Below are 23,229 nucleotides of genomic sequence, written 5' to 3' on the forward strand. Positions count from 1 at the left end.
AAAAAAAAAAAAAAAAAAAAAAAAAAAAAAAAAAAATGGCCAGGCGTTGTGGCTCATGCCTGTAATCCCAGCACTTTGGAAGGCCGAGGCGGGCGGATCACAAGGTCAGGAGATCGAGATCATACTGGCTAACACAGTGAAACCCCGCCTCTACTAAAAACACAAAAAATTCGCTGGGCGTTGTGGCGGGCGCCTGTAGTCCCAGCTACTCGGAGGCTGAGGCAGGAGAATGGCGTGAACACGGGAGGCGGAGCTTGCAGTAAACCGAAATCGCGCCACTGTACTCCAGCCTGGGCGACAGATAGAGACTCCATCTCAAAAACAAACAAACAAACAAACAAACAACAACAACAAAAAACACTAAATGTTAGTTAAAGAAGCAGCCTAGATTCAGAATTAAGAAAACGTGATTTTTATTTTTCCGTTTCATGGAAGCAACAGCTGTCTACTGATAATTCCTGCCGCCGGCCACCAGGTGGCAGAAGGGACCACAGTACCGCAGCCCTGCCCCAGCGATCGCGCGGGCAGGAAGACGGGGAGGGAGGTAGGTGGGGCCGAGGCCTGGAGGTGAGGTAGGAGAGTAGGCTTAGGCTGTCAGAGGAAAAAACCGGCAATGTGAGTGCTAAGTACGGATCTCAGGAGGGGACAGGAAATATTGAGAACACCACCTTCTGGGTTCAGAATAAAACCGAGGGAATGAGGAAGAGGTTTAAGGAGACGGGCTAAATTGGGAAGAATTCACGGGGAATCAGGGTGGAGAGGGCGTGGGTGTCTGGAGATGCCTGGGAGCAGAACGGCTGGGGGAACCCCATTATCTGTACTCTTCCCGGGGTGGGTCCAGGTCTGGCTCCTCCTGAGGTCGGTGGTCCACCTCAGGGGCAGGAGGCCAGGGGTTCTCTGGGGGCTGGGGTCCTGCTGGCCAAGGGTCATCAGGCCGGGGAGGTTGAGGAGGATCCGTTCTAGGCGGTTCAGGGGGCCAGACTCCAGTTTCAGGCAGGTCTCTCCAGGGACGACTGGGTGGGGGAGGCGGAGGGTCTTCAAAGAGAGGGGGTGCCCCTGGCCAAGGGTCACCGGGGACTGGGGGGCCCTGAGGCAATGTTGGGGAGCCTGCCTCCTCTCGGTCCTCTGCGGGTGGGTGAGAGGGGTGGTCCTCGCTGCCTGAGATGCCTGTAAAGGAGGAAGGAGAAAGGTAAGAGGTGATGAGGGCTTCTCTCCCCCACCCCAGCCCCAGCCCCAGCCCCAGCCCCAGCTCCAGGAGGAGGAGCCTCTCTGGATGGACGCAGCCTGAACCGACCCACAAACAGACCAAAAAAGTCCCTCTCAAAGAGTTCTCTATACATTTTTAAATACTTAACTGATGCTAAAATGTGATGAACCCCTACCCCCGATGGATCTGAACCATTCACTTGACCCACTTTAAACTGACCAGACTTCTCCAAATAAGCTCCATCCACCCCTGGTTGGGGTACCCCACTGGCTTTGTCCTCAGGCCAATCTACAACCCAAAGTGGACTACACCTTGGCCCCGGGGCACACAGACCCCAGCTCCTTCACACAAATCCCAGCTCCGAGGAAACTCGTCCCCCACGCATTAATCCTGACCGACTTTGCCACATGGAGCCAGCAAACCATTTCTGGTGAGAGCCAAACGCACTTTCTGCACCCCTGAACTCCTGTCCCCCACCCACTGTGTACAGAAAGCCGTTTCTGGTGAGCCAGACGCATCTTCTGCATCCCCTGAATTCCTGTCCGCAACCCCATGCGTCCAGTTCACCTCCCCCATCCTGACCATCCCTCATCTCTCCCCAAACTGCACTCCCTGCCTCTGTTTCCACCTCACCTCTGGCGTGCAGGCAAAGGACCAGGATCCCAAGGAGCTTCCAGTTGAGCATCATGGCTGTGTACTGGCCCCCAAAGCTGGGGTGGGCTGAGTCTGGGTGCCTGGGAACCCCAAGAGGCTTTATAGGGGAGGAGGGGAGGAGGGGCCAGCCCAGTGGCACAGGAATACCATCAGAACAGAACTAGTCAAACCCGTTGGGAAGGCCTGGGCTAATGTGTCACCTCTGAAGGTGGCGTCCCTTATTTTAGTCCCCCTGTCCAGGACCCAGCTGCCGCTCTCCCTATCATGACCCTGACCCTGCATCACCCCACCCTGGTTTTCACAACCCTCCATCCACACCCTGGAGCAGTCAATACTCACTTGGCATCTCCGTAATCACAGAGATGTCCACCTTCATCCCTTGCAACTATTGGAAGCCAAAGAATGGGGGCAAACCACGCGTTGGGAAGCGCCGTAATTACAGGGTTGGGAGGCAGGATGCCTGCGCTGGGGGAGGAGGTGCCTTTCAAACCTGGGATGCAGCTGGGACAGTGTCAGCTACTACCCCAGCCTCCCCACTCACCCACACACTAAAAGCTCCCCCTGGGACTTCGTTCTTTCCTGGGCACTTCCCTTCACGCATGGGATCCAGGCATCCTGCTCTCCAGCATATCCTTCTTCAGGCATGCAGGGGACCTCCAAGCAATGACATCCAAGAAATTCCATCTGGGAGTCATCCAGGATGACTGCAGAAGAGGAAGGACACAGGAGGATATCCTGGTTCCCTCTTCCCATCCAGAGCTGTTTGCATAAGTCCTGTCAATGGCTCCAGAAGAAGCTGCCAGGCTCCAGCAACCTCAGCCCCTTCCTCCTCCCTCAGGAATCCACCTATCCACCTCTAAGGGCCTCGGCTCCAACTCTATTGTATCGTCTCCTCCCTCCCATTCTCCTTTTGGTCTCAGCTCCTTGATCTAAGCCTCCCAGAGAGACCCCTAGAATGTTTCCTTCAAGGGCCTTTCTGCCTGGAAGTCTGTTAGCCCTTCAGAAGTAACGTGTCCAAAATAAAATTTGATTCCTCTCAGGTTGTTCCCTGCCTGGTTCGCTACCCCACAGTAAGGGATACCTTACTATGCAATGGTGTGATCTCGTCTGTTCCCTCCAGGGCTCATGAAGGACAGAAACCTTCCTTACTCTCCTCCACCATCCACAGCCCATCCACCTGCAAGCCCCTCCATGCCCTGTCCAAACCCAGCCCATCATCCTGAGCCACCATCTCCCCCAAGCCTCTCCAACACCCTTCTCAGTGGCCCCCTTGCTCCCACTCTATCCCTCCCCTTCACACAAAATCTGTCCTCCACCAGCAAAGGAGGTCTTAAAATATACATCAGGTGGGCCTGGCATGGCAGCTCATGCCTGTAATTCCAGCACTTTGGGAGGCAGAGGCGGGTGGATCACCTGAGGTTGGGAGTTCAAGACCAGCCTGACCAACATGGAGAAACCCCGTCTCTACTAAAAATACAAAAATATTAGCCAGGAATGGTGGCAAATACCTGTAATCCCAGCTACCCAAGAGGCTGAGGCAGGAGAATCACTTGAACCCAGGAGGCAAAGGTTGCGGTGAGCTGAGATCACGCCATTGCACTCTAGCCTGAGCAACAAAAGTGAAACTCCGTATCAAAAAAAAAAAAAAAAAATGTATTATATCAGGCCAGGCGTGGTGGCTCATGCCAGCACTTTGGGAGGCTGACACAGAAGGACTACTTGAGCTCAGGAGTTGTGTGCGCTGCTTCACCTGCAGCAAGACTGTGGGCAACACGTGGGAGGCCTACCTAGGGCTGCTGCAGGCCAAGTACACTGATAAGGACGCCCTGGGCCTGAAGCACTACAGCCGCTGCTGCATGCTGCTGGCCCACGTGGACCTGATCCAGAAGCTGCTCAATTATGCCCTCCTGGGGAAGTGACCTCGCTGGACCCACCCACCTGCCGTGCTGACCATGGGCAGTCACTGTCTTGCCCTGAGTTCACTAAACTGAGATGTCGGGGTCCCGGGAGCAATTGCTGACCATAGTGCGTGGATGTGTGTACCTCACTCTGGAAGGGACCATCCAGTAAGTCTTCCAGGAAAAAAAATGTACACCAAATCATGTTGCATCTTCCCTTTGGGGAGTGAGGACAGGTTCTTGCTCTCAGGCTGGGGTGCAGTGGTGCGATCACAGCTCATTGCAACCTTAACCTCTTGGGCTCAAACAATCCTCCCAACTCAGCCTCTGGAGTAACTAGGACCATGGGTGCATGCCACTATGCCCTCCAATGTTTTTTTTTCTTTTTTTTTTTTTCCAGACAGTCTCCTCTGTCACCCAGGCTAGAGTGCAGTGGCGCAATCTCAGCTCACTGCAACTTCCGCCTCCCAGTTCAAGCAATTCTCCTGCCTTAGCTTTCCGAGTAGCTGGGACTACAGGCACCTGCCACCACACCTGGCTAATTTTTTGTATTTTTAGTGAAGGCTGGGTTTCACCGTGTTAGCCAGGATGGTCTCGATACCCTGACCTTGTGATCCGCCCGCCTCAGTCTCCCAAAGTGTTAGGATTACAGGCGTGAGCCACCACGCCTGGCCTTCTTCCCCATTTTTAAAGAAGTGCTCCAATGGCTTTCTATTGACTTAGAGTAAAATCCAAACTTGGCCACATCTTGGCCTCGAAGCAGCGTCCTTGACCATTCTCTACAGAGCCCTCCTGGCCTCCACAGGAGCCCACTTCAGGCAGGCCTCGGCACAAGGTCCCTTGCTCAGAGGCCTCTCCCCAGAGTCAGTTTCTATCACATAATTGTACTATACTTTCTCTTCAAGCACTTGTTTGAAATGATCTTGTTCATCTGTTTAGGTCATCTGTCCTCTCTCTCCCACTAGGATGTAGGCTCTCAGGGCCCAGGTGGCCCCCAGGCTAATACAGTGCCTGGCTCTGACATTCCTGTTGAATGAGTGAATGTTTCATCTTCCCCACTCCTAGCATTTATCATCTTCCAGAAGAAAAGAGTTTTAAAAGTTGAGAATAAAGAAAAGCAGAAGCTTCCCAAATATTTCCAAAGCTGCCTAGAAAAAGGATTTGAAAAGGTATCACCCAGAGAGAGCTATGGGTGGGCCCACTTCTCACATCTCCAAGAGAGATGGCTGCAGGGAGAATTCCCAGATTCCCAGAGATTACATTTCCAAACAATGGCTCCTACTGTAGTCGTCTTTATTTAGAGCAGAATTTAGACTCAGCCGGTGTTCCCCAGGGTGACCCTGGGAGGGGGAAGGGCTCGTCTGTCCCCACCCACTTCTCCAGGATCCTCCCAGCCCCCAGGCTGGCTTTCCCTGGGCTCTCAGCTGCTTAGCTGCTCATCTGGGGATTGGAGCTGGAGCATCTATCAAGGTTGTCTCCTTGACAAACAGCTTCCTCTTTGGAAATGGCTTCACTCAAGCCCTGCAGGTCATCGAGCAGGACAGAGAGGGACCCTGGGAAGGAAGATAGCAGGAGATGAGCACCAGACAAGGGGAGGTGCTCGTGGTTACAGAGGAAACAGGGCTGACACAGGAAATGAGGACTGGGAGAGAGGAGGCTCTTTGGTCCAAGCTGGGCATCGCTAAAAGAGGCTAAGGGCCTCGAAGGATCACAGAGAACACCACTCATCATGCAAGAGTCTGGAGGGGAGATTGCTGAAGTGCGCCCATTTGTCCCTTGTCCATTTGTGCTTGGCCCAAGACCTTTTATGGATTCCCTGGTGGGTACTGCTGCTGCTACAGGTACGGATGCTGAACACTCTGGAGGCCTGGGGCTGGACACCACAGATTTCTTCTTATCCAGTAGGGAAGGAAGAACTGCCAACAGTCGCTGCTGCTTGTAACGGGAGAGGAGACCCTCCTGCTGCAAGGTGGCCTGGGAAGGAGAGGGTTAAACGCCACCTAGCCCGGGTAGAACCTCCCTCACCATCCTCTTTCCACACCTCTAGCCCAGGAACCAGCCCAGGATGGGCCCTAGCGTCTGCCTGTCTGCCGTCCTGTCTCCTACCAGCATGAGGTTCTTATCCCTCTCCAGCTCCTGCAAGCGCCAGGCCAGTCGCTGCCCCTCCTCCTTCCGGGCCTCCTCCTGCAGACGCCTGAGTTCCTGGCTCCGCTCCTTTTCCTGGGCAGCTCTGCGCTGAATCTGGCGCAAGGAGACCACTACAGAGAGGCCAAGGCACAGGGGAGGCAGGTGTGGGTCAGGCCAGAGGCAGCCAGGCACCATGAAGACAGGAACAAACGCTGGGTCACCAACTCTGTGGCTTGTGGGGGCTGTTCTGCTCTGTGGATCTGTCTCTTCTGTACAGTTGGAGGGGGGTGCTGATGCTCTAGGAGCCTGGGAATCTGAACCTAAGTATCTTCCTCATCCCTGAACCATCCTGGAGTTCCGCAGGGGAAATCTGAATATGAACTGAGTTAGATTTTGTGCAATTAGTGTTCCTTGTCTTAAAGTGTGATGATTGCAGCTATATAGGAGAATTTACTGGCTTTGGGAGATGCAGCTGAACAACTTATGTTTACAACTTACTTAAAACATTAAATGGTCAGGTGCAGTGGCTCACGCCTATAATCCCAGCACCTTGGGAGGCCGAGGCAGGTAGATCACAGGTCAAGAGATCGAGACCGTCCTGGCCAACATGGTGAAACCCCGTCTCTACTAAAAATACAAAAATTAGCTGGGCATGGTGGTGGGCACCTGTAATCCCAGCTACTCAGGAGGCTGAGCCAGGAGAACGACTTGAACCCGGGAAGTGGAGGTTACAGTGAGCCAAGATCATGACACTGCACTCCAGCCTGGTGACAGAGGGAGACTGTCTCAAAAAAAAAAAAAACAAAAACAAAACATTAAATGATTACAACTTAAAGTGATTCAAAAGATGCACAAATATGCGTGCATATAGATAAGAGACCAAATGTGGCAAACGTTAACTGCTATATTTAGAGAAGATATATTCATTACACAATTCTTTTTTAGACACACGGTCTTTCTCTATTGCCCAGGCTGGAGTGCAGTGGCACCATCTCGGCTCACTGCAGCCTCCACCTCCCAGGTTCATGTGATCTTCCCACACCAGCCTCCCAAGTAAGCTCAGGCTACAGGTGCCCACCGCCATGCCTGGCTAATTTTTGTAATTTTTTTTTTTTTTTTAAAGAGATGGGAGTCTGTGTTGCCCAGGCTGATCTTGAACTCCTGGGCTCAAGCAATCCTCCTGCCTTGGTCTCCCAAAGTGCTGGGATTACATGTGTGAGCCACCGCGCCGGCCACAATTTTTTAAACTTGTTTAGGTGTGTGAAATTTTTGCTAGGGGGTAATTGCTGGTGTTAGACATCTGGAAGGTGGTAGCCTCTGTGAAGGGGTATGACTGGAAGGGGTACAGGAGGGTCCTGAGCTGGTCATATGCTCTTTATTTATTTATTTTTTGAGACTGAGTTTTGCTCTCCAGGCTGGAGTGCAATGGTGTGATCTCAGCTCACTGCAACCTCCGCCGCCTGAGTTCAAGCCATTTTCCTGCCTCAGTCTCCCAAGTGGCTGGGATTACAGGCACCCACTAACACACCCAGCTAATTTTTGTATTTTTAGTAGAGATGGGGTTTCACTATGTTGGCCAGGCTGGTCTCAAACTTCTGACCTCAAGTGATACACCTGCCTCGGCCTCTCAAAGTGCTGGGATTACAGGCGTGAGCCACCGCGCCCGGTCATATGCTGTTTCTTAATCTGGTGCTGGCTACATGGGTGTGTTCATGAAGTGAGAAATCACCTGTGCTATTCATGGATACCTTCATTACTTCCTGTAATGAAGCTTTGAAAAAACTTTGAGGGGAAAATAATAACCTACGTCTTAACACTTCCTTCTTCCTGGAAGGCCCCATCCACCCTGGCGAGGCTCACCGGCCTTGGCATGCTCCCTCCGAGCCTCGTTCAGCCTCCTCTCTGTGTCTGCGAGTTGCTCCCGCAGCCGAGTTTCCACTTCAGCCACCTTCTCTTGCAGAGCTGGGGTGAAAGTGTAGACGGGGCGTATCAGCAGGAGCTTCGATTTGCAATTCCCACGCCACCGTCCAAGGGAAGCACCCCTTTCCCTCTCGACACCTTGCCTGTAGAGGTCCTGCTGCTGGGTCAGCTCCTGCCGCAGACTGGCAGCCTCCTCTGTGCTCTCCTGCTGGCCCTGGCGTGCCACCTCCAGCTGCAGCCCCAAGCTAGCCAGGGACTCCTGGGTCTGCTGCAGCTCCTGCTCCAGCTGCTGGGCCACCTTGCTCAGCTGCTGCCGCTCTGCCTCCCCTAAAAGGAGGGGGTGCTGGGTCAGGCCTCTCCTAGCACCCTAGACACCAGGTCTTTCCTCATCCTCGCCACCCCCTGGCAACCAGGTGTACCTTGTTCCCGAGCCCGGCCCACCTCCTGCTGAATGAGGCGGGCACTCAGCTGCAGTTCTGCATCCAGGCGGTTCCGTTCTTCCCGCAGCTGCTGCAACTCAAGGCTTACGTCTGTGACTGGTGGTGGTAGGGGACAGCTGGGACAGGGAAGAGAGAGTCAGGAGAAATCACCCAGCTGCCTGACCCCAAAGCACCCATCCTGCCTCAGCTCTCATGGTTTTGGGGGTCCCAGTAACCAATGCTCTAAAGCCCCATCCACCTCAAAGTGCCCAAACTTCACCTCTCCTGGCGCAGCTGAGCAAGGGCAAGCTTTCGAGCAGTCAGGCCTGGGAGGGAAAAGGCAGGGAGAAAAAGAGATGAAGTTTGCATGGGAGAAAGTGGGGGACAGGGAGTAAGGGAAAAAGAGATGCAAGGGCTGGTGAAAGGAGGAAGGTGAATGGATGTGGGATCACAGAGCTGGGTCAGGAAGAAGAAAGTCCGAGTTGGTGGGGCGGGGGCGGGACATGGCTCCCAGTTGCCCTACGCACCCCGAATGGTGTGGACCTTGCGGACAGCATAGCTGAGTCGGTTGTTGAGGCTGGGAAGCCGGGCGGCAGCCTCTTCCACCTTAGCCATGGTGCTCTCGAGCCAGATCTGAGAGCTGGAGAGGGCACAGGTCATTGACGCTCCATGCCTCCCCTCATTCCCAAAGGACTTGCTGTGCCTAGTATAGACAACTCCCTCAATCCTGTCCTGTTCTACAAGTGAAGAACGCACAGCTTCCGTCAATTATCTAAAGGGACCTTGCCCCAAGAATGCATTAAATGACTATCTTTTAAAGCAACCTGTTAAGCTTATTTCTCACAACCTGTGTTTCGCTCACTATTGTGCATCAAAGAGTAAAGTTATCCTCTCTGGCCAGAGGCTTCTGCCTGTAATCCCAGCACTTTGGGAGGCCGAGGCAGGTGGATCACCTGAAGTCAGGAATTGGAGACTAGCCTGGCCAACATGGTGAAACTCTGTCTCCACTAAAAACATAAAAATGAGCCGGGCATGGTGGCTTATGCCTGTAATCCCAGCTACTCCGGAGGCTGAGGTACGAGAATCACTTGAACCTAGGAGGTGAAGGTTGCAGTGAGCCAAGATTGCGCCCCTGCCCTCAAGCCTGGGCAACAGAGTGAGACTCCATCTCAAAAAACCAAACCAAAACAAAGTCATCCTCTCCAAGCCCAGGAGTGTTGATTTAGCACCAATGACGGGCAGACCCACATGCTTTACCAGCTGGCTGTGCCAAAAGTAGGACCAACCTGGCTCATGAAAACTGAGCAGCTTAAGCAGGCCCCTGGAGGAGGCCAAGGAGTGTCTAGGGCCCGCTTGGGGTTTCCTCAGGAGAGTCCGGGTCTGCACCCACAGAAAAACACACGATGATGGAGGCTTGCAGCTGCATGCCCAGCAGCACGGCAAAGTTCACTTTGATCTGGAAACTGTTCAAGTAGATGCTTCCAACACCTACCGCAGCTCGTAGTAAAATCTCCAAGTACCTACAGACAATCTAATAAACCCAGCAACAATCCGAGTTTGGACTGCTTTAAGCCTGGAGGACTTTTGGCAATGCATCATTACACAGACCATTTCTGTGATCGCCGGGTACCAAAGTCAAACCCTGTCCGCAGCACATCCTTCTGTTCTCCTGGAGGTAGGGGGCACACGCAATGGATTGAACCTGGGTGTAGGTCATCATAACTAGTTTAATTCCATGCAAGTGTGAAATGTTTCATAATTTTTTAAGCTGAATTAGTCCCCAAGGTACAAATCCAAGAGAAGGAAGTGGTGGGCAAGGACTCATCCTGCATCTTAATTTCGCTAAACCAAAAATTATCTTTGTCTAAATTAACCCATCAAGAAGAGCCTCATGATAACGATAAACATTTACAAGCCAGACACTGTGCTAAGAACTACCTGCCTTGGGTATCTCAATGTCCAAGGCTGAGGGGAAGTCATCACCAGCACAAAGAAGCTTTGCTGTTTCCTTAGAAGTTTTTCCGAAGGTCGTAGAACAATTCTTGGTAATGAAACAACTAGGAAGTTGGTATGAGACACAAAGGCTGGCAATTGATTTAGAAGGAAACTAACTGGCTTACATTTTAGATGGAATAGTAAGCAAGTAAGTATATAGCTTTAAATAAATAGACTAGGCCGGGCGCGGTGGCTCACACCCGTAATTCCAGCACTTTGGGAGGGTGAGGTGGGTGGCTCACCTGAAGTCAGGAGTTCAAGACTAGCCTGGCCAACATGGTGAAATCCTGTCTCTACTAAAAATACAAAAACTAGCTGGGCGTGGTGGTGGATGCCTGTAATCCCAGCTACTCAGGAGGCTGAGGCAGGAGAATCACTTGAACCAGGGAAGTGAGGTTGCAGTGAGCCAAGACTGCGCCACTGCACTCCAGCCTGGGTGACACAGACTCCGTCTCTAAATAAATAAATAAATAGGCCGGGCGCGGTGGCTCAAGCCTGTAATCCCAGCACTTTGGGAGGCCGAGACGGGCGGATCACGAGGTCAGGAGATCGAGACCATCCTGGCTAACAAGGTGAAACCCCGTCTCTACTAAAAACTACAAAAATCTAGCCGGGCGAGGTGGCGGGCGCCTGTAGTCCCAGCTACTCGGGAGGCTGAGGCAGGAGAATGGCGTGAACCCGGGAGGCGGAGCTTGCAGTGAGCTGAGATCCGGCCACTGCACTCCAGCCTGGGCAACAGAGCAAGACTCCGTCTCAAAAAAAAAAATAAATAAATAAATAAATAAAAAGACTAAATTTTTCTCCAGTGAAACAGAATGCCTGTAAAATTTTAGACAAGGAAAGGACGATGAAGTGTCTACACTCTCCATCCTTGAACAATGCTGCAAGTGAAGATCCTCCCCGGTGCTCTATTTAGCTCAAGCCATTACTAGACTGAACTGCAGGAGGAAGCAAGGCCTCACCTCCAGCCCAACATGCAGTGGGGAGTTCATGACAAGCAATCAGGTGTGAATGCAGAGGAGGCTGCCCCAGAAGAGAAATGAACACAGGAACATTGATAGGGCTAAATTTGCCCAGCCCTGTAGCCTCCAGTGGCCAGTTTTCCAGCCCCTCTTGCCCGAGGCTCCTCAGCAACAAGGTGCCCAGGAAGTTAAGGTGGCAGAAACACTACTCCACCAGCCCCTCCATCCCTGATACCTGCTGACGGCATTGACCACAAGCCTCAGCTGCTCCTCGGCTGCGGTTGTCTGCTGCTGCCACCGGCGCCTGGCCTCCTGAGCACGGCTCAGCTCCAACTGCAGGCCCTGGGGAGGATGCAGCAAAGGACAGGATCCCTCCCTAAGTCCTGGCTGCAGCCCTGGACCAGGGATCCCTTGCCCTCCCCGAGTCTCTACTAGGCTGACACCAACCCTGGAACCCATCCGCTCCACCTCCACCTCTGCGGCTTTGTCCTGCAGGGATCGCTGCAGAATGGCCTGCTCCTGGCTCTGGGCTGTTACTTGTTCCTGGAGTGAGGTCACCTGGGGGAGGAGATGAAGCTGGGCAGGGGCCTCTAGAGCTAAAAGCTGAGGGAGGCATTAGAAGCAAAGTGGCAGGTGCAGAGAATGTCATGCAGGGGCCAGGCGTGGTGGCTCACACCTGGAATCCCAACACTTTGGGAGGCCGAGGCAGATCACTTGAAGTCAGGAGCTCAAGACCAGCCTGGCCAACATGGTGAAACCCTGTCTGTACTAAAAATACAAAAATCAGCTAAGCATGGTGGCATGTGCCTGTAATCCCAGTTACTTGGGAGGCAAAAATCAGCTAAGCATGGTGGCATGTGCCTGTATCCCAGTTACTTGGGAGGCTGAGGCAGGAGAATCACTTGAACCCGGGAGACAGAGGTTGCAGTGAGCCAAGATCACGCCACTGCACTCCAGCCTGGGTGACAGAGCAAGACTCCTTCTCAAAAAGAGAAAGAAAAAGAACCAATGCCATGCAGGGTGACAGAAGCTTAGGTTCCTGAGAATAGAATCTGAGTTCAGTGTTCCTTCCATGTTCCACGTTCCATGTGCCCACTTGAACATGGGAATAGCCCTTGACCCATCCCACAGGACCCACCAACTGACCATGCCACCCTCCTCAGATGCTGTCACCTCCTCAGAGAGGCTGTTCCTGACCATCCTACTTGAGGCTGACCCACCCCTCAGTCTCTCTGTCACATTATCTTTTCTTTTTTTTTTTTTTTTTTTTTTTTTTTTTGAGACTGAGTCTGGCTCTGTCACCCAGGCTGGAGTGCAGTGGCCGGATCTCAGCTCACTGCAAGCTCCGCCTCCCGGGTTTACGCCATTCTCCTGCCTCAGCCTCCGGAGTAGCTGGGACCACAGGCGCCCGCCACCTCGCCCGGCTAGTTTTTTGTATTTTTTAGTAGAGACGGGGTTTCACCGTGTTAGCCAGGATGGTCTCGATCTCCTGACCTTGTGATCCGCCCGTCTCGGCCTCCCAAAGTGCTGGGATTACAGGCTTGAGCCACCGCGCCCGGCTATTATCTTTTCAATCTTTCTTGCTACTTTCTTTTTTTTTGAGACAGGATCTCGCTTTGTCACCCAGGCTAGAGTGCAGTGGTGGGATCACAGCTCACTGGGGCCTCGACCTCCCAGGCTCAGGTGATCCTCCCACCTCAGCTTCCAGAGTAGCTGGGACTACAGGAATGAGCCACCACGCCTGGCTAATTTTTTCTATTTTTAGTAGAGACGGGATTGCGCATGTTGCCCAGGCTGGTATCAAACTCCTGACCTCAAGTGATCCACCTGCATCAGTCTCCCAGACTGCTGGCATTTTACTTGGCTGGGCACAGTGGCTCATACTAGTAATCCCATCACTTTGGGAGGCTGAGGCAGGCGAATCATCTGAGGTCAGGAGTTTGAGACCAGTGTTGGCACTACAGGCGTGAGCCACTGCACCCAGCTTGAATCTTTCTATACAGCACATATAATTACTGAACATTATCTGTTTACTTGCGTGTTCTGTGTCTGCTCTAGAATGCAAGCTCCACATTTCGGTTTTGTTCAGGGCTGTGTGCCCAGCATGTGGCAACCACTCAATAAACATTGGTTGAATGGATGCCACTCTTATGGAAGGAGCAAGGTGCTGGGAGGGAATACCGGGAGAAAAGAGAGTGCAGTGACCTGTCCCTTCAGCTGCTTAACAGAGTCGCTGTGTTCCAGCTCCTGGGCCTTTAGCTGCACCATGAGGGCAAACACCTTCTCCCGCCAGCGGTTCAGCAGGGACTGGCACTTCCTGGTAAACTCAGGCTCCAGCGAATCTGAAGGTTGAACCTGAGGGAGAAGGAGCGGGAGGAAAGTGTGGGCTCCCGGGGGAGGAGAGGAAGGAGGTGGCATCTTTGTTTCTCCTCTGTCCTGCCCGGGCAACATGAGCTACAGCAAGAGGAGTTCACAGGAAGAAAGAGATCCAAGCAGGTTCTGGGGCACATCGAACCCTCCCACCCACAGGGAGGAGGGTGGGGGACAGTAGGTGTAGGATGCGGCCGAGGGTGAGGGATCTGGGGGTCGGGCCATACCTTCCTGGTCAGCTCCTCCTCCTGCAGGGCGAGGATGTGCGTAAGGCTCTGCACCCTCACCTGCAGCAGCTCCGCGGTGGCGTGCAGGCCATCCCGGTCCTCCTGCAAGTGCTGCGGGTGGAGAGAAGCAGCCCCCCTGTAGGGCCTCCATGCCGCCTCAGGTACCACCTGCTCTCTTGAGGGCTGTGCTCTACACGCTCCTCCAAGGGCCACACTTGCCCCCCAACCTGATCCCCAAGTCCCCACACAGATGCACTCCTGCACACTCACATGCATGTTTTCCAGAAACTTCTGTCGCTCCAGTTCCCATGTCTGGCTGTGGACCTCAGGAGGGACTTGTTCCCCAACATATTTTCTTAGATTCTCAACCAGGGTCACCTGAGCCTCCAAGTCTTCCTGGGTCTTGCTAGGGTTGGGGTGGGAATGGGACAGCCATCAGTGGGGCACCCTGCAGACCCACCACATCACCAACTGCTGGGCCCCCGTCGGCATCCACCCACCTACCTCAGCTGCTTCCGAAGCAGCTCGGCCTCCCTCTGAGCCTCGGCCAGCTCCTTGGCTTCCCCTGCTCTCCTGGTTTCCAGACTACTCAAAGACTGCTCCAAGCCCTCGGCCTTGCTGGTCAAACTGGAAAGAGCCTCCTGGTGAGCCTGTGTCAAAGAGGACAGCTGCGGAAAGAAGACGGGGCTCAGCAGGAGCTCGACCCCACATGGAGGCCTTCCTTGTTCCCTTCACTCCCACTTTCTGTGACCTTAGACAATGACCAAACCAATCACCCAACTGCGCACAGCAAATGGAGAGCTGGTAACTCATTCTCTGCAGTTGCCCCACAACCCATCGGGAGTTCTTGTCCAATCTCCCCCGAAACATTATCTTCACCTCTCTCCGTCTCCGTCTCCACTGCCACCAACCCAAGGTAAGCTACCCTCATCTTTTGCCTGGGCAACAGTGACCATCTCCTAACTAGTCTTTACAAACCCTCGGTGGCTTCTCACAGCATTCACAGCAAAACCCAGGCATCTCTCCACACCTGCAGGCCGGGGGACCCAGCCTCTGCCTGCCTCCTGAGTTCACCCTGGAGGCTCTCCTAATGCTCCCCGCTCCAGCCACAGGGAGTCCGCTGAGAACCAGACAGCGGCCCCTCCTTGCTCCACAGACCCCAGGTGATAGCCCCTCCTCAGGGTGGCTTCGCTGGGCCCTCTAATAACCCTCACCACCCTCCTGTGCCCCATCAACTGCTCATGTCCTCCCGAGCACTTAGCACTGACCATATCTTGCTTATGTGTATGTGTTACTATCTGTCAGACCACATTGGAAGGAAAGCTCCAGGAAAGGAGGAATTTTGTGTCTTTTGCTCATGGCACCTCAAAGGGTTGCAGGGGTGTCAGAGCCACCAACAGTCATGGGATGGACTGGGAAGGAGGGCAAAGTGGCCACCCTGCTTCTTGGTCTGCCTCCTCTCGCCCCGTCTCCATACAACAATAAAGTTAATTTGGGGGATATAAATGACAAAACTTTTTAGACATAAAATACAAATCTAATCATGTCATTTCCCTGCCTAAAACCTTTCAACAGTTGCTTATCACTTAAAAAAACAATTTTGTTTTCTTTTTGTTATTTTGGAGATGGAGTTTCACTTTGTTGCTCAGACTAAGCGCAATGGCACAATCTCAGCTCACTGCAAACGCTGCCAGGTTCAAGCGATTCTCCTGCCTCACCCTCCCGAGTAGCTGAGATTACAGGCTTGAGCCACCACGCCCAGCTAATTTTTGTACTTTTAGTAGAGATGAGGTTTCACCATGTTGGCAGGGCTGGTCTCGAACTCCTGACCTCAAGTGATCCACCCACCTCAGCTTCCCAAAGTGCTGGGATTACACATGTGAGCAACTATGCCCAGCCCTAGTTTATTTAATAAAATAGAGATGGGGGCTCACTTTGTTGCCCAGGCTGGTCTCAAACTCCTGGGCTCAAGTGATCCTTCTGCCTTAGCCTCCCAAAGTGCTAGGATTACAAGTATGAGCCACCGTGCCCAGCCTGCTCATTGCTCTTAAGGGAAAGTAGCAAGTTCTGAAGTGGCCAAGGCCTTGTGCCCTGGGTCCCATGCTCTGCAGCACACTCAGCGCCCCTGATCTCTATGCTCCAGCCTTCTGGCCTCCGCCTGTCCCCGCCTCCACCAGTTGTCCTGCCGAGTGTCCTCCAGCGACCATTGGACCTCACACGCCTATTCACTGGCCAACTCCTATTCAGCACAAACGGTAGCTTGCTGTTTTTTTTTAGTCTTGCTCTGCTGCCCAGGCTGGAGTGTGGTGATCTCAGCTCACTGTAACCTCTGTCTCTCAGGTTCAAGCAATTCTCCTGCCTCAGCCTCCCAAGAAGCTGGGGCATTACAGGCGCCCACCGCCATACCCGGCTAATTTCTGTATTTTTTGTAGAGACTGGGTTTCTTCATGTTGGCCAGACTGGTCTTGAACTCCTGGCCTCAAATGATCCTGGCCCACCTCAGCCTCCCAAAGTGCTGGGATTACAGGTGTGAGCCACTGTGCCCGGCCTAGCTTCTTGTTTCTAAGTTTCTTTCATGAATCTCCTTTGTCCACTTTCTGACTGGATTGCTGGTCTTTCCCTTACCAATTTCTAGGCACACATTTTATATTAGGGATATTACCCTTTTCTTGTGATCTGAGCTATAAATAGAGCTTTTTTTTTTTTTTTTTTTTTCTTTCCCTGCCATTCCTAATGTTCATGTTATAAAGTCAATGGATCAATCTTTTCCTTTACGGCTTCTAGATTTTGGATTTTGACTCACAGGTAGAAAGGCCTTGCCCACTACAAGGTTACAAAGAATTTCTCCCTTGTTTTCTCCCAGTTCCTTTTTTATTTTATTTTTTGAGACGGAGTCTTACTCTGTTGCCCAGGCTGGAGTGCAATGGCACAATTTCGGCTCACTGCAACCTCCACCTCCCAGGCTCAAGTGATTCTCCTGCCTCGGCCTCCTGAGTAGCTGGGATTACAGGTGTGCACCACCATGCCTGGTGAATTTTTGTATTTTTAGTAGAGACGGGGTTTCACCATGTTGGCCAGGCTGGTCTTGAACTCCTGACCTTGTGATCCACCTGCTTCGGCCTCCCAAAATGCTGGGATTACAGGCGTGAGCCACTGCGCCCGGCCTTATGGTTTCTTTCCTTGACATGTCCAATTGGTTACAGTGGCCTTCCCTGAACCCCAGACTAAGTTAGTGCTCTCTAGTCCTTCGCCTTCAAGGCACTCCTCCTGATTGCAATTAATTATGATTAAATTAAAAGTGGATGTGTGTATCCCCCATGAGGCTGTCAGTTCCATCCATGAAGGCAGGATTCAGGCTAATTTGGTCACTGAGTCTGAGATGGCAAAGAGTAAGCACTGAGTTTGCGGACTGAATAATCTCTCCCAGTCCACCATAGCCCCCTTGTATCCACCTTCCTCACTGCCCTCCACAATACCCCCGATGAATTGGTACCCAGAGTAAAGCAGGGAGGCAAACTACTTCCTACTAGAAAAGGAAGCAGGGTTTCAAGTCGTCGGAGGCCACCTGAGTCTTGGGGAAAAAGTGCAACCTGAATTAAGATCAAAATACCCAAATTCTCCATCTTTCTAGGCCATGTGTGTTTCTTTTCACCAAAGGTCTCATCACTCCACTACTCACTACTCATGGAGGGTCTTTTCTGCAATACCTGTTCTTTGCTTGGAAGCTACTGCCCCCAGCTCTCCGTTATGAATTTAAATCCTTCCCACCCCTGCATTCACCTGCTCTTGGTGCAGCCTCTGAACCTCTTCCAGCTCGCGCTGGCTCCCCTCTTCCAAGTTCTTCCGGACGACCTCAGCCCCAGCCAAAGCAGCACGCAGGCCCTCAGCCTCAGCTCGGCCGGCCTTCTCTGCCTGTGCCAGGGCCTCCAGCTCCATGGCCTGGGCCTCTAGCCTCATCTTCTGCTGCAGTGAGGTCTCCCGCAGGAGCCGGACCTCCTCCTCCAGCCGCCGCAGTTCTTGCAACTGCCGAGCGATCACCTCAGCCTGCTGGCTCAGGGCCTGTGACCCCTCCAGCTCCCAGGACCTTCAAAGACAGGTTAGTGCAGGTGAGACTTGTCTCCAGTGCTGGAAGGATAGTTGAGGGTGTAAACATAGCCAGAAGGAAAAGAGGACCTCTCTGCCCCCGTGTGAGGAGGTGAAGGGGGTGCTGAAGCTGGGGTATGGGGATGTCTGCATTGACATCATCATCATTCATCAAAGCCCTATTGAGCATGTTAAGTCCAGTGCCTGGACTCACAGGACCTAAAGTCTGGCTGAGATCATGGAACATGATCTCCCTAGAGAGAGCTACATACAGACAGATTCAACATCAAATGTGTATATCATTAGGCCACACATTCTTTTTGTTTTTTGGTGTTTTTTGTCTTATTTATTTTTTATTTTTAGGCCACACATTTTAAGTGGAAAGGTTGGAAGAACAGAGACTTCTCAATTCTGATTTAAGGGCAAGAAGTTTGAGGGAGGAATGGGCATAGAGAGAGCTGAGCTTCCAGTATCAATATGGTGAGGCCAGGTGCTAGTTAAAATGCATTTATTGAGTGTTAGGTATACTTTATGAGGAGTCTGAGAGAACAGTACATAAATAACATAGTGCCAGCCTTTGGAGAAATTGTCTACCAATATCACATGAAGTTTAATCTAGCTTGGAACATGGCTCCTGAGGCAGCTGTCTCTCTGACACCCAGGACCACAGGAGATTGTTGTTTTTAGAGACAGGGTATCACTGTGTCACCCAGGCCTCAATGCAGTGGCTGGATCATAGGTCACTGCAGCCTTGAACTCCTGAGCTCAAGCGATCCTACCACCTTAGCCTCCCGAGTAGCTGGGACTACAAATGCATGTCACCACAGCCAGCTAATTATTTTCTGTGGAGACGAAGTCTCGCTTTGTTGCCCAGGCTGGTCTTGAACTCCTGGGCTCAAGTGATCCTCCTGCCTCAGCTCCCAAAGTGCTAGGAGTATAGGTGTGAGCTACCATACCTGGCCTTTTCTTTATTTTCTTTATTTTTAAGTATCAGGGATCTGTAGGCTAGGGAAATTGACTTGCCAAATGTCCTCTAGCTGGTAGCCAAACTAGAAATAGAGTCTCTGTCTCCTGACACCCAGTCTAGTACTCCTTCTTCTTCATCATGCTGCTGCTTCTAATGTAATCCTACTCTGGAGCAAAATGGCAGAATGATATCCCAGTACATCTGGGAAGACACATGAAACAACAAGAAAAAGAATGTTTACAGACAATACGACAGCATGGCCAGCTCCCATAGCATGTCCTCTGTAAAGGCTTTCTTCCATCAGAATGAACCCACACTGCCACAGTGCTGGGTCTCTACTTCTAGTTTGCACTTCTTCATCTTGCCTCATACTATGCTTTACCATCAGTTGATGGTCAATCTATCTCCCCTCTTAGGATTTTAGATTCCTTATTAATGACAAATTTAAGTCAGGATTTGTCTTATTCATTATTGTTATCCTCATCCCTAGCACCTAGCACACTGCTTTATTATCTAAGCACTGTAGGAACTAATAATTGCTTGCATAAAAATGAGTAGGTTCTGGAAACTAGGGCCGAAATAGGGTAAGGAGTTTATTCCAGTGAAGAAGGGTCACTAGCAAGCCAGCCTGAGAAAACAGCGAGGATGGATCCCTACCTGCCTCTCCGCCCTGGCTCCTGCCTGTCACTGGAAACATCCTGTTTCCACATGGTCACTTGAGGTCTCTGGGTGTCTAGTCGCCTCTCTGAGACATCTTGATGGCCTGGGGGTTGGACCCGGGGAATGTCCGAGAGCCAGGTGGGAGCCATTCTCGGCAGAGTTGAAAGGGGCCGAGCTTGAAAATGGGAGGGAGGAATCAGCCCAGTGGAACCTGAAGAATTACAAAATCAAAGATGGTCAGTTTCCCAGGCAGAGACAACCACCACTCCCCTTGTCTGGTCCCACTGACCTGAAGGTGGAAACATTTCCACATTATTTGAAGGCTCTAGATTCTGTCTCCAGCCATCTATGTTCCCCTGGACAATAGGAGAAACAAAGACACTCCAATTCAATTTTCAGGCCACCTTCCAAAGAGAAAGCCCCTACAATAACAAAGTCATAATCCTTGAATTACAGCCAGGTCCACCCGATGCTCAGCTCTTTTCCTACTTCCCCAAAGAAGTAGGAGATACCCCAAATTCACTTGCTTGTCTCAACCTGGTTCCTCAGGGAACCCAGGCAACTAACTATCAAGTGGAGAGAATTTACTGAAAAAGACAGACCGAGAGGGGCTCTGAGGCTTTACTCATACTTTCAGGATTCTGGGCAGTGCCTTTACCCTCCTCTTTAAGTTTCTATGGTCCCTGCTGCCCCTGGCCAGAGGTGAGAAAGGAGGTACACAGTGCAGGGGTCTTGAGCGCCATCTCCAGAGTTCTCTCCATGGCTCAGCAAGGCCTGGGGGAATCCCATCCAGACACCACCAGGCCATGACTCTTGGGTCCTTCCCTATTAAAGTGCTGGCCCAAGGCCTGGCCCCAGCTGAATGTGGCCACATGCAGGGCTAGACCCTTCCCAAGACCTTGGGAATCCAAGCAGCCTAGATCCCCAGGCAGAAAAGCCAGCGTCCTGACATCTCATCCAAATCTTTCCTGCGGCTGTCCTCTCAGCTTCTCTCTACTATCCCCTCAGCTTCCATGCCTGCCGCCCGCCTCCTCTTTCTCGAGTCCTAACACATAGTGGGCACTTTAAGACCTTCCCCCTACCCTCCCACCCTCATTAATCTATTTTTTACCCGAATCTGGGATCCCTACTCCGGTCCCTTTTTACATCCTAATCTACTTTTTTCTGAAGGAATTGTTCTGGTCCTCACCCTCACCCCCATCTCTCAATAGTCTGCTCTCGCCCCCTGTACGCTAGCCGGCTCTGCTCTCCCCTCACTGCTCCCCTAGATACCGAAGGCTGTTCACCCAGTTGGCCCCTGAGCTCTAAGGCTGTTCTGATCTCCTCATCTACCCCTTCACCTGGCCCCTGTTCCCCCTTCCCCTTTGGACCCCTTGAACCCTCCCAGCAACCCCGCTCAGCCCCTTCCCGCCCACAACCGACTCTTCCCGAACGTCCCTTACCCACCGCGAGAACCCCTACTCCGCCTTGACCACACCCCCTACGCCTCGCTCCGGGCCCCGCCTCTGCCTCGGCCTCTGACCGCGCCTGCGCAAGGCGGGCGCCCTAAGGTCCTATCTCACTGTAGGGAGGAGGAAAGGTGTACGCAGGCGCAGTGGCGTCTAAATCTGGGCCCACAGAATGTGTCGACGCATCTCCGCGCCCAGGCGGCTCCTCCCCACTGCGGGAACCCGGGAAAACTTGTGAACTAATCAGAAAAAGCGGAAGGCGGGAGATCTTAGGGAGCCGTCCAATGGCGCGGAAGAGAGCAAATGAGCTGGCCAGTCAGAAACGGCACGGGGGCGGGCTCGCTCGGCGCGAAGTTCGGGCCCGGGAATTCCGAAGGAGGGGTAGGCGCTGCCCGCGCGCCGAGGCCGCGCCCCTCCTGGCCCCGGCTTCCTGGCTGTCAAACAGCTGCAGCAGTATCGGCTCCAGTCGAGGAGCCCAGGGGGTCCCGGGACCCGCGGCACAGGCTGGCACTGCTTGAAGAGGAGGCTACTCGGAGACTGCACCGCGCTGGTAGATCCGAAACGGGGCTGGGGCCGAGAGGGAAAAGGCCGGGTATGCCTTGCATGATCGCGGGGAGCCCCTTCCTGTTTTTATCCCACCTAGAGAAGCCGGGAAGTAGGGGTTTAGGTCCAATTTGTTGGAGTACTTAAGAACTCGTTTGCACTTCCTTTTGGGGGATGACAGTAGATTCATTGCCCTCGGGGGTTCAAACTAGTTATGAGTGAGGGATTGGCCAGAAGATCGGGGCGCAGGCAAGCGGGAGTGCTCTATTAGGATAAGCAGGTTTGACAGGAAGAAGCTGCTCTTCTCCGAATTACACAGAGGTGATATGTTCGTACTGCACGTAGACGTGTGTATAACAGGACCTCCCCACCGCGCCCCGCCACACTGACACACACAGGAGCTGCCTAAGGTATCCTTGCCTTGCAGATTGGAGGCTCCCCAGATATTTTGCGACCTGAAGATCCAGCTCAAGTGAGGTGCCATAGGACGTGTTCCTGAGTTTGCATTGCACGGAGACCTTCCTGGAATTTTTCATTTGCAAGTCGGCTTAACAACCGATTTTGCATTGAGTCCTAGGCTGCTTGCACTCTGAATTTGGACTATTCAGGTAGTGTGCTCAAAGTTGAAACTGCACACAGCACAGCTCAAGTTTGCATCAGACTGGGAAGCGAACTTAAGCCAGCGGTGCGTGGCCCAGGAGTGGGAAAGGAAATGGATCCCTAAAGTGGAAGAGGTGGTGCAAAGGGGGCACCGCCCATGCTGCCCTGCTTCCAACTGCTGCGCATAGGGGGCGGCAGGGGCGGTGATCTCTACACCTTCCACCCCCCCGCCGGGGCTGGCTGCACCTATCGCTTGGGCCACAGGGCCGACCTGTGTGATGTGGCTCTGCGGCCCCAGCAGGAGCCTGGCCTCATCTCTGGGATCCACGCCGAACTGCACGCCGAGCCCCGGGGTGATGATTGGAGGGTCAGCCTGGAAGACCACAGCAGCCAAGGTGAGCAGTAAGCAGGGCAGCTTTGCCCCTGGGTGGTTGAAGTTCCAGGCTGGAATGAGTAAGGTCTCCACAAGACCCTGCTGCCTGCCTCCCATACTCCCATCAGATTGGATGGATGGTAATTGTCCAGACCTTCATCTTCCCACCAGAAGTATGCACAGTCAGAAGCTCTCTGCCAGACCGACCCTTGTTGGTCCCGTTTAGCTCATACAGGACCTGGGGTATCATCAGAAAGATGTCACAGAGGGGATGTTTAGAGGCCAAGTTTAGACTTGATTCAGTTTCCAGCTTTGCTGAGGCACTCTGTTCCTGGGTTAGGGCAGTTCTATGTTGAATAATGTTTTTAGTAATCTGGGTATATGTCTTTCTCCCTGACTTGAGGGAGTTAGCCTCAGAAAGCCTAGATTCACATTTGAGTTCTGCCACTGGCCCCTGGCAAAACCTCTTCCTCTTGGTAAAGTCAGTTGTAGGAGTGTTGTGGTTATTAGACTATGGTAGCCAACATTCATCTAGTGCTTCCCGTTATGAACCAGGCACTATTTTAAGTGTATTGAATGTAAGTGGCACTAATATTATCCTCATTTACAGTAAAGGAAAATGAGGCACAAAGAGATTAAGGAAGGCCGGGCGCGGTGGCACAAGCCTGTAATCCCAGCACTTTGGGAGGCCGAGACGGGCGGATCACGAGGTCAGGAGATCGAGACCATCCTGGCTAACACGGTGAAACCCTGTCTCTACTAAAAAATACAAAAAA

General features: G+C 52.6%; 3 protein-coding genes and 1 long non-coding RNA gene across 7 annotated transcripts; 2 read left to right on the top strand and 2 right to left on the bottom strand.

Moving 5' to 3' along the window:
- Window positions 1-416: 416 nt before the first annotated feature.
- Window positions 417-1,895, bottom strand: LOC112623783 (psoriasis susceptibility 1 candidate gene 2 protein homolog). Its single transcript, XM_025384449.1, has 2 exons — window positions 1,841-1,895; window positions 417-1,167 (listed from the first exon to the last, which is right to left on the bottom strand). Exons 1-2 carry the CDS (start codon window positions 1,893-1,895, stop codon window positions 812-814), a joined length of 411 nt encoding a protein of 136 aa, XP_025240234.1. The 3' UTR covers window positions 417-811.
- Window positions 1,577-2,900, top strand: LOC112623784. Its single transcript, XR_003119204.1, has 2 exons — window positions 1,577-1,637; window positions 2,503-2,900. It is a non-coding gene; the product is annotated as an uncharacterized LOC112623784 (long non-coding RNA).
- A 152-nt stretch (window positions 2,901-3,052) lies between these two features.
- Window positions 3,053-3,780, top strand: LOC112622216 (DNA-directed RNA polymerases I, II, and III subunit RPABC5-like). Its single transcript, XM_025381490.1, has 2 exons — window positions 3,053-3,207; window positions 3,591-3,780. The coding sequence occupies exons 1-2, from the start codon at window positions 3,053-3,055 to the stop codon at window positions 3,778-3,780; spliced, it is 345 nt and encodes a 114-aa protein (XP_025237275.1).
- A 1,255-nt stretch (window positions 3,781-5,035) lies between these two features.
- LOC112622793 (coiled-coil alpha-helical rod protein 1) lies at window positions 5,036-20,909 on the bottom strand. 4 transcript variants are annotated; one of them, XM_025382651.1, is made up of 18 exons: window positions 20,148-20,909; window positions 19,779-19,845; window positions 19,487-19,592; window positions 17,560-17,863; window positions 14,284-14,447; window positions 14,050-14,185; window positions 13,780-13,890; window positions 13,388-13,537; window positions 11,630-11,740; window positions 11,418-11,524; window positions 8,753-8,865; window positions 8,506-8,551; window positions 8,226-8,362; window positions 7,945-8,133; window positions 7,747-7,848; window positions 5,866-6,017; window positions 5,562-5,733; window positions 5,036-5,312 (listed from the first exon to the last, which is right to left on the bottom strand). In XM_025382651.1, exons 1-18 carry the CDS (start codon window positions 20,361-20,363, stop codon window positions 5,188-5,190), a joined length of 2,508 nt encoding a protein of 835 aa, XP_025238436.1. In that variant the 5' UTR covers window positions 20,364-20,909; the 3' UTR covers window positions 5,036-5,187. The 4 variants fall into 4 exon arrangements, with proteins under 4 accessions (XP_025238436.1, XP_025238435.1, XP_025238434.1 ...); XM_025382650.1 differs by having other exon boundaries at window positions 19,487-19,700; XM_025382649.1 differs by having other exon boundaries at window positions 19,487-19,700; window positions 20,121-20,909.
- Window positions 20,910-23,229: the final 2,320 nt, after the last annotated feature.

Source organism: Theropithecus gelada, chromosome 4 (assembly GCF_003255815.1).
Source record: "Theropithecus gelada isolate Dixy chromosome 4, Tgel_1.0, whole genome shotgun sequence".
Lineage (NCBI taxonomy): Eukaryota > Metazoa > Chordata > Mammalia > Primates > Cercopithecidae > Theropithecus > Theropithecus gelada.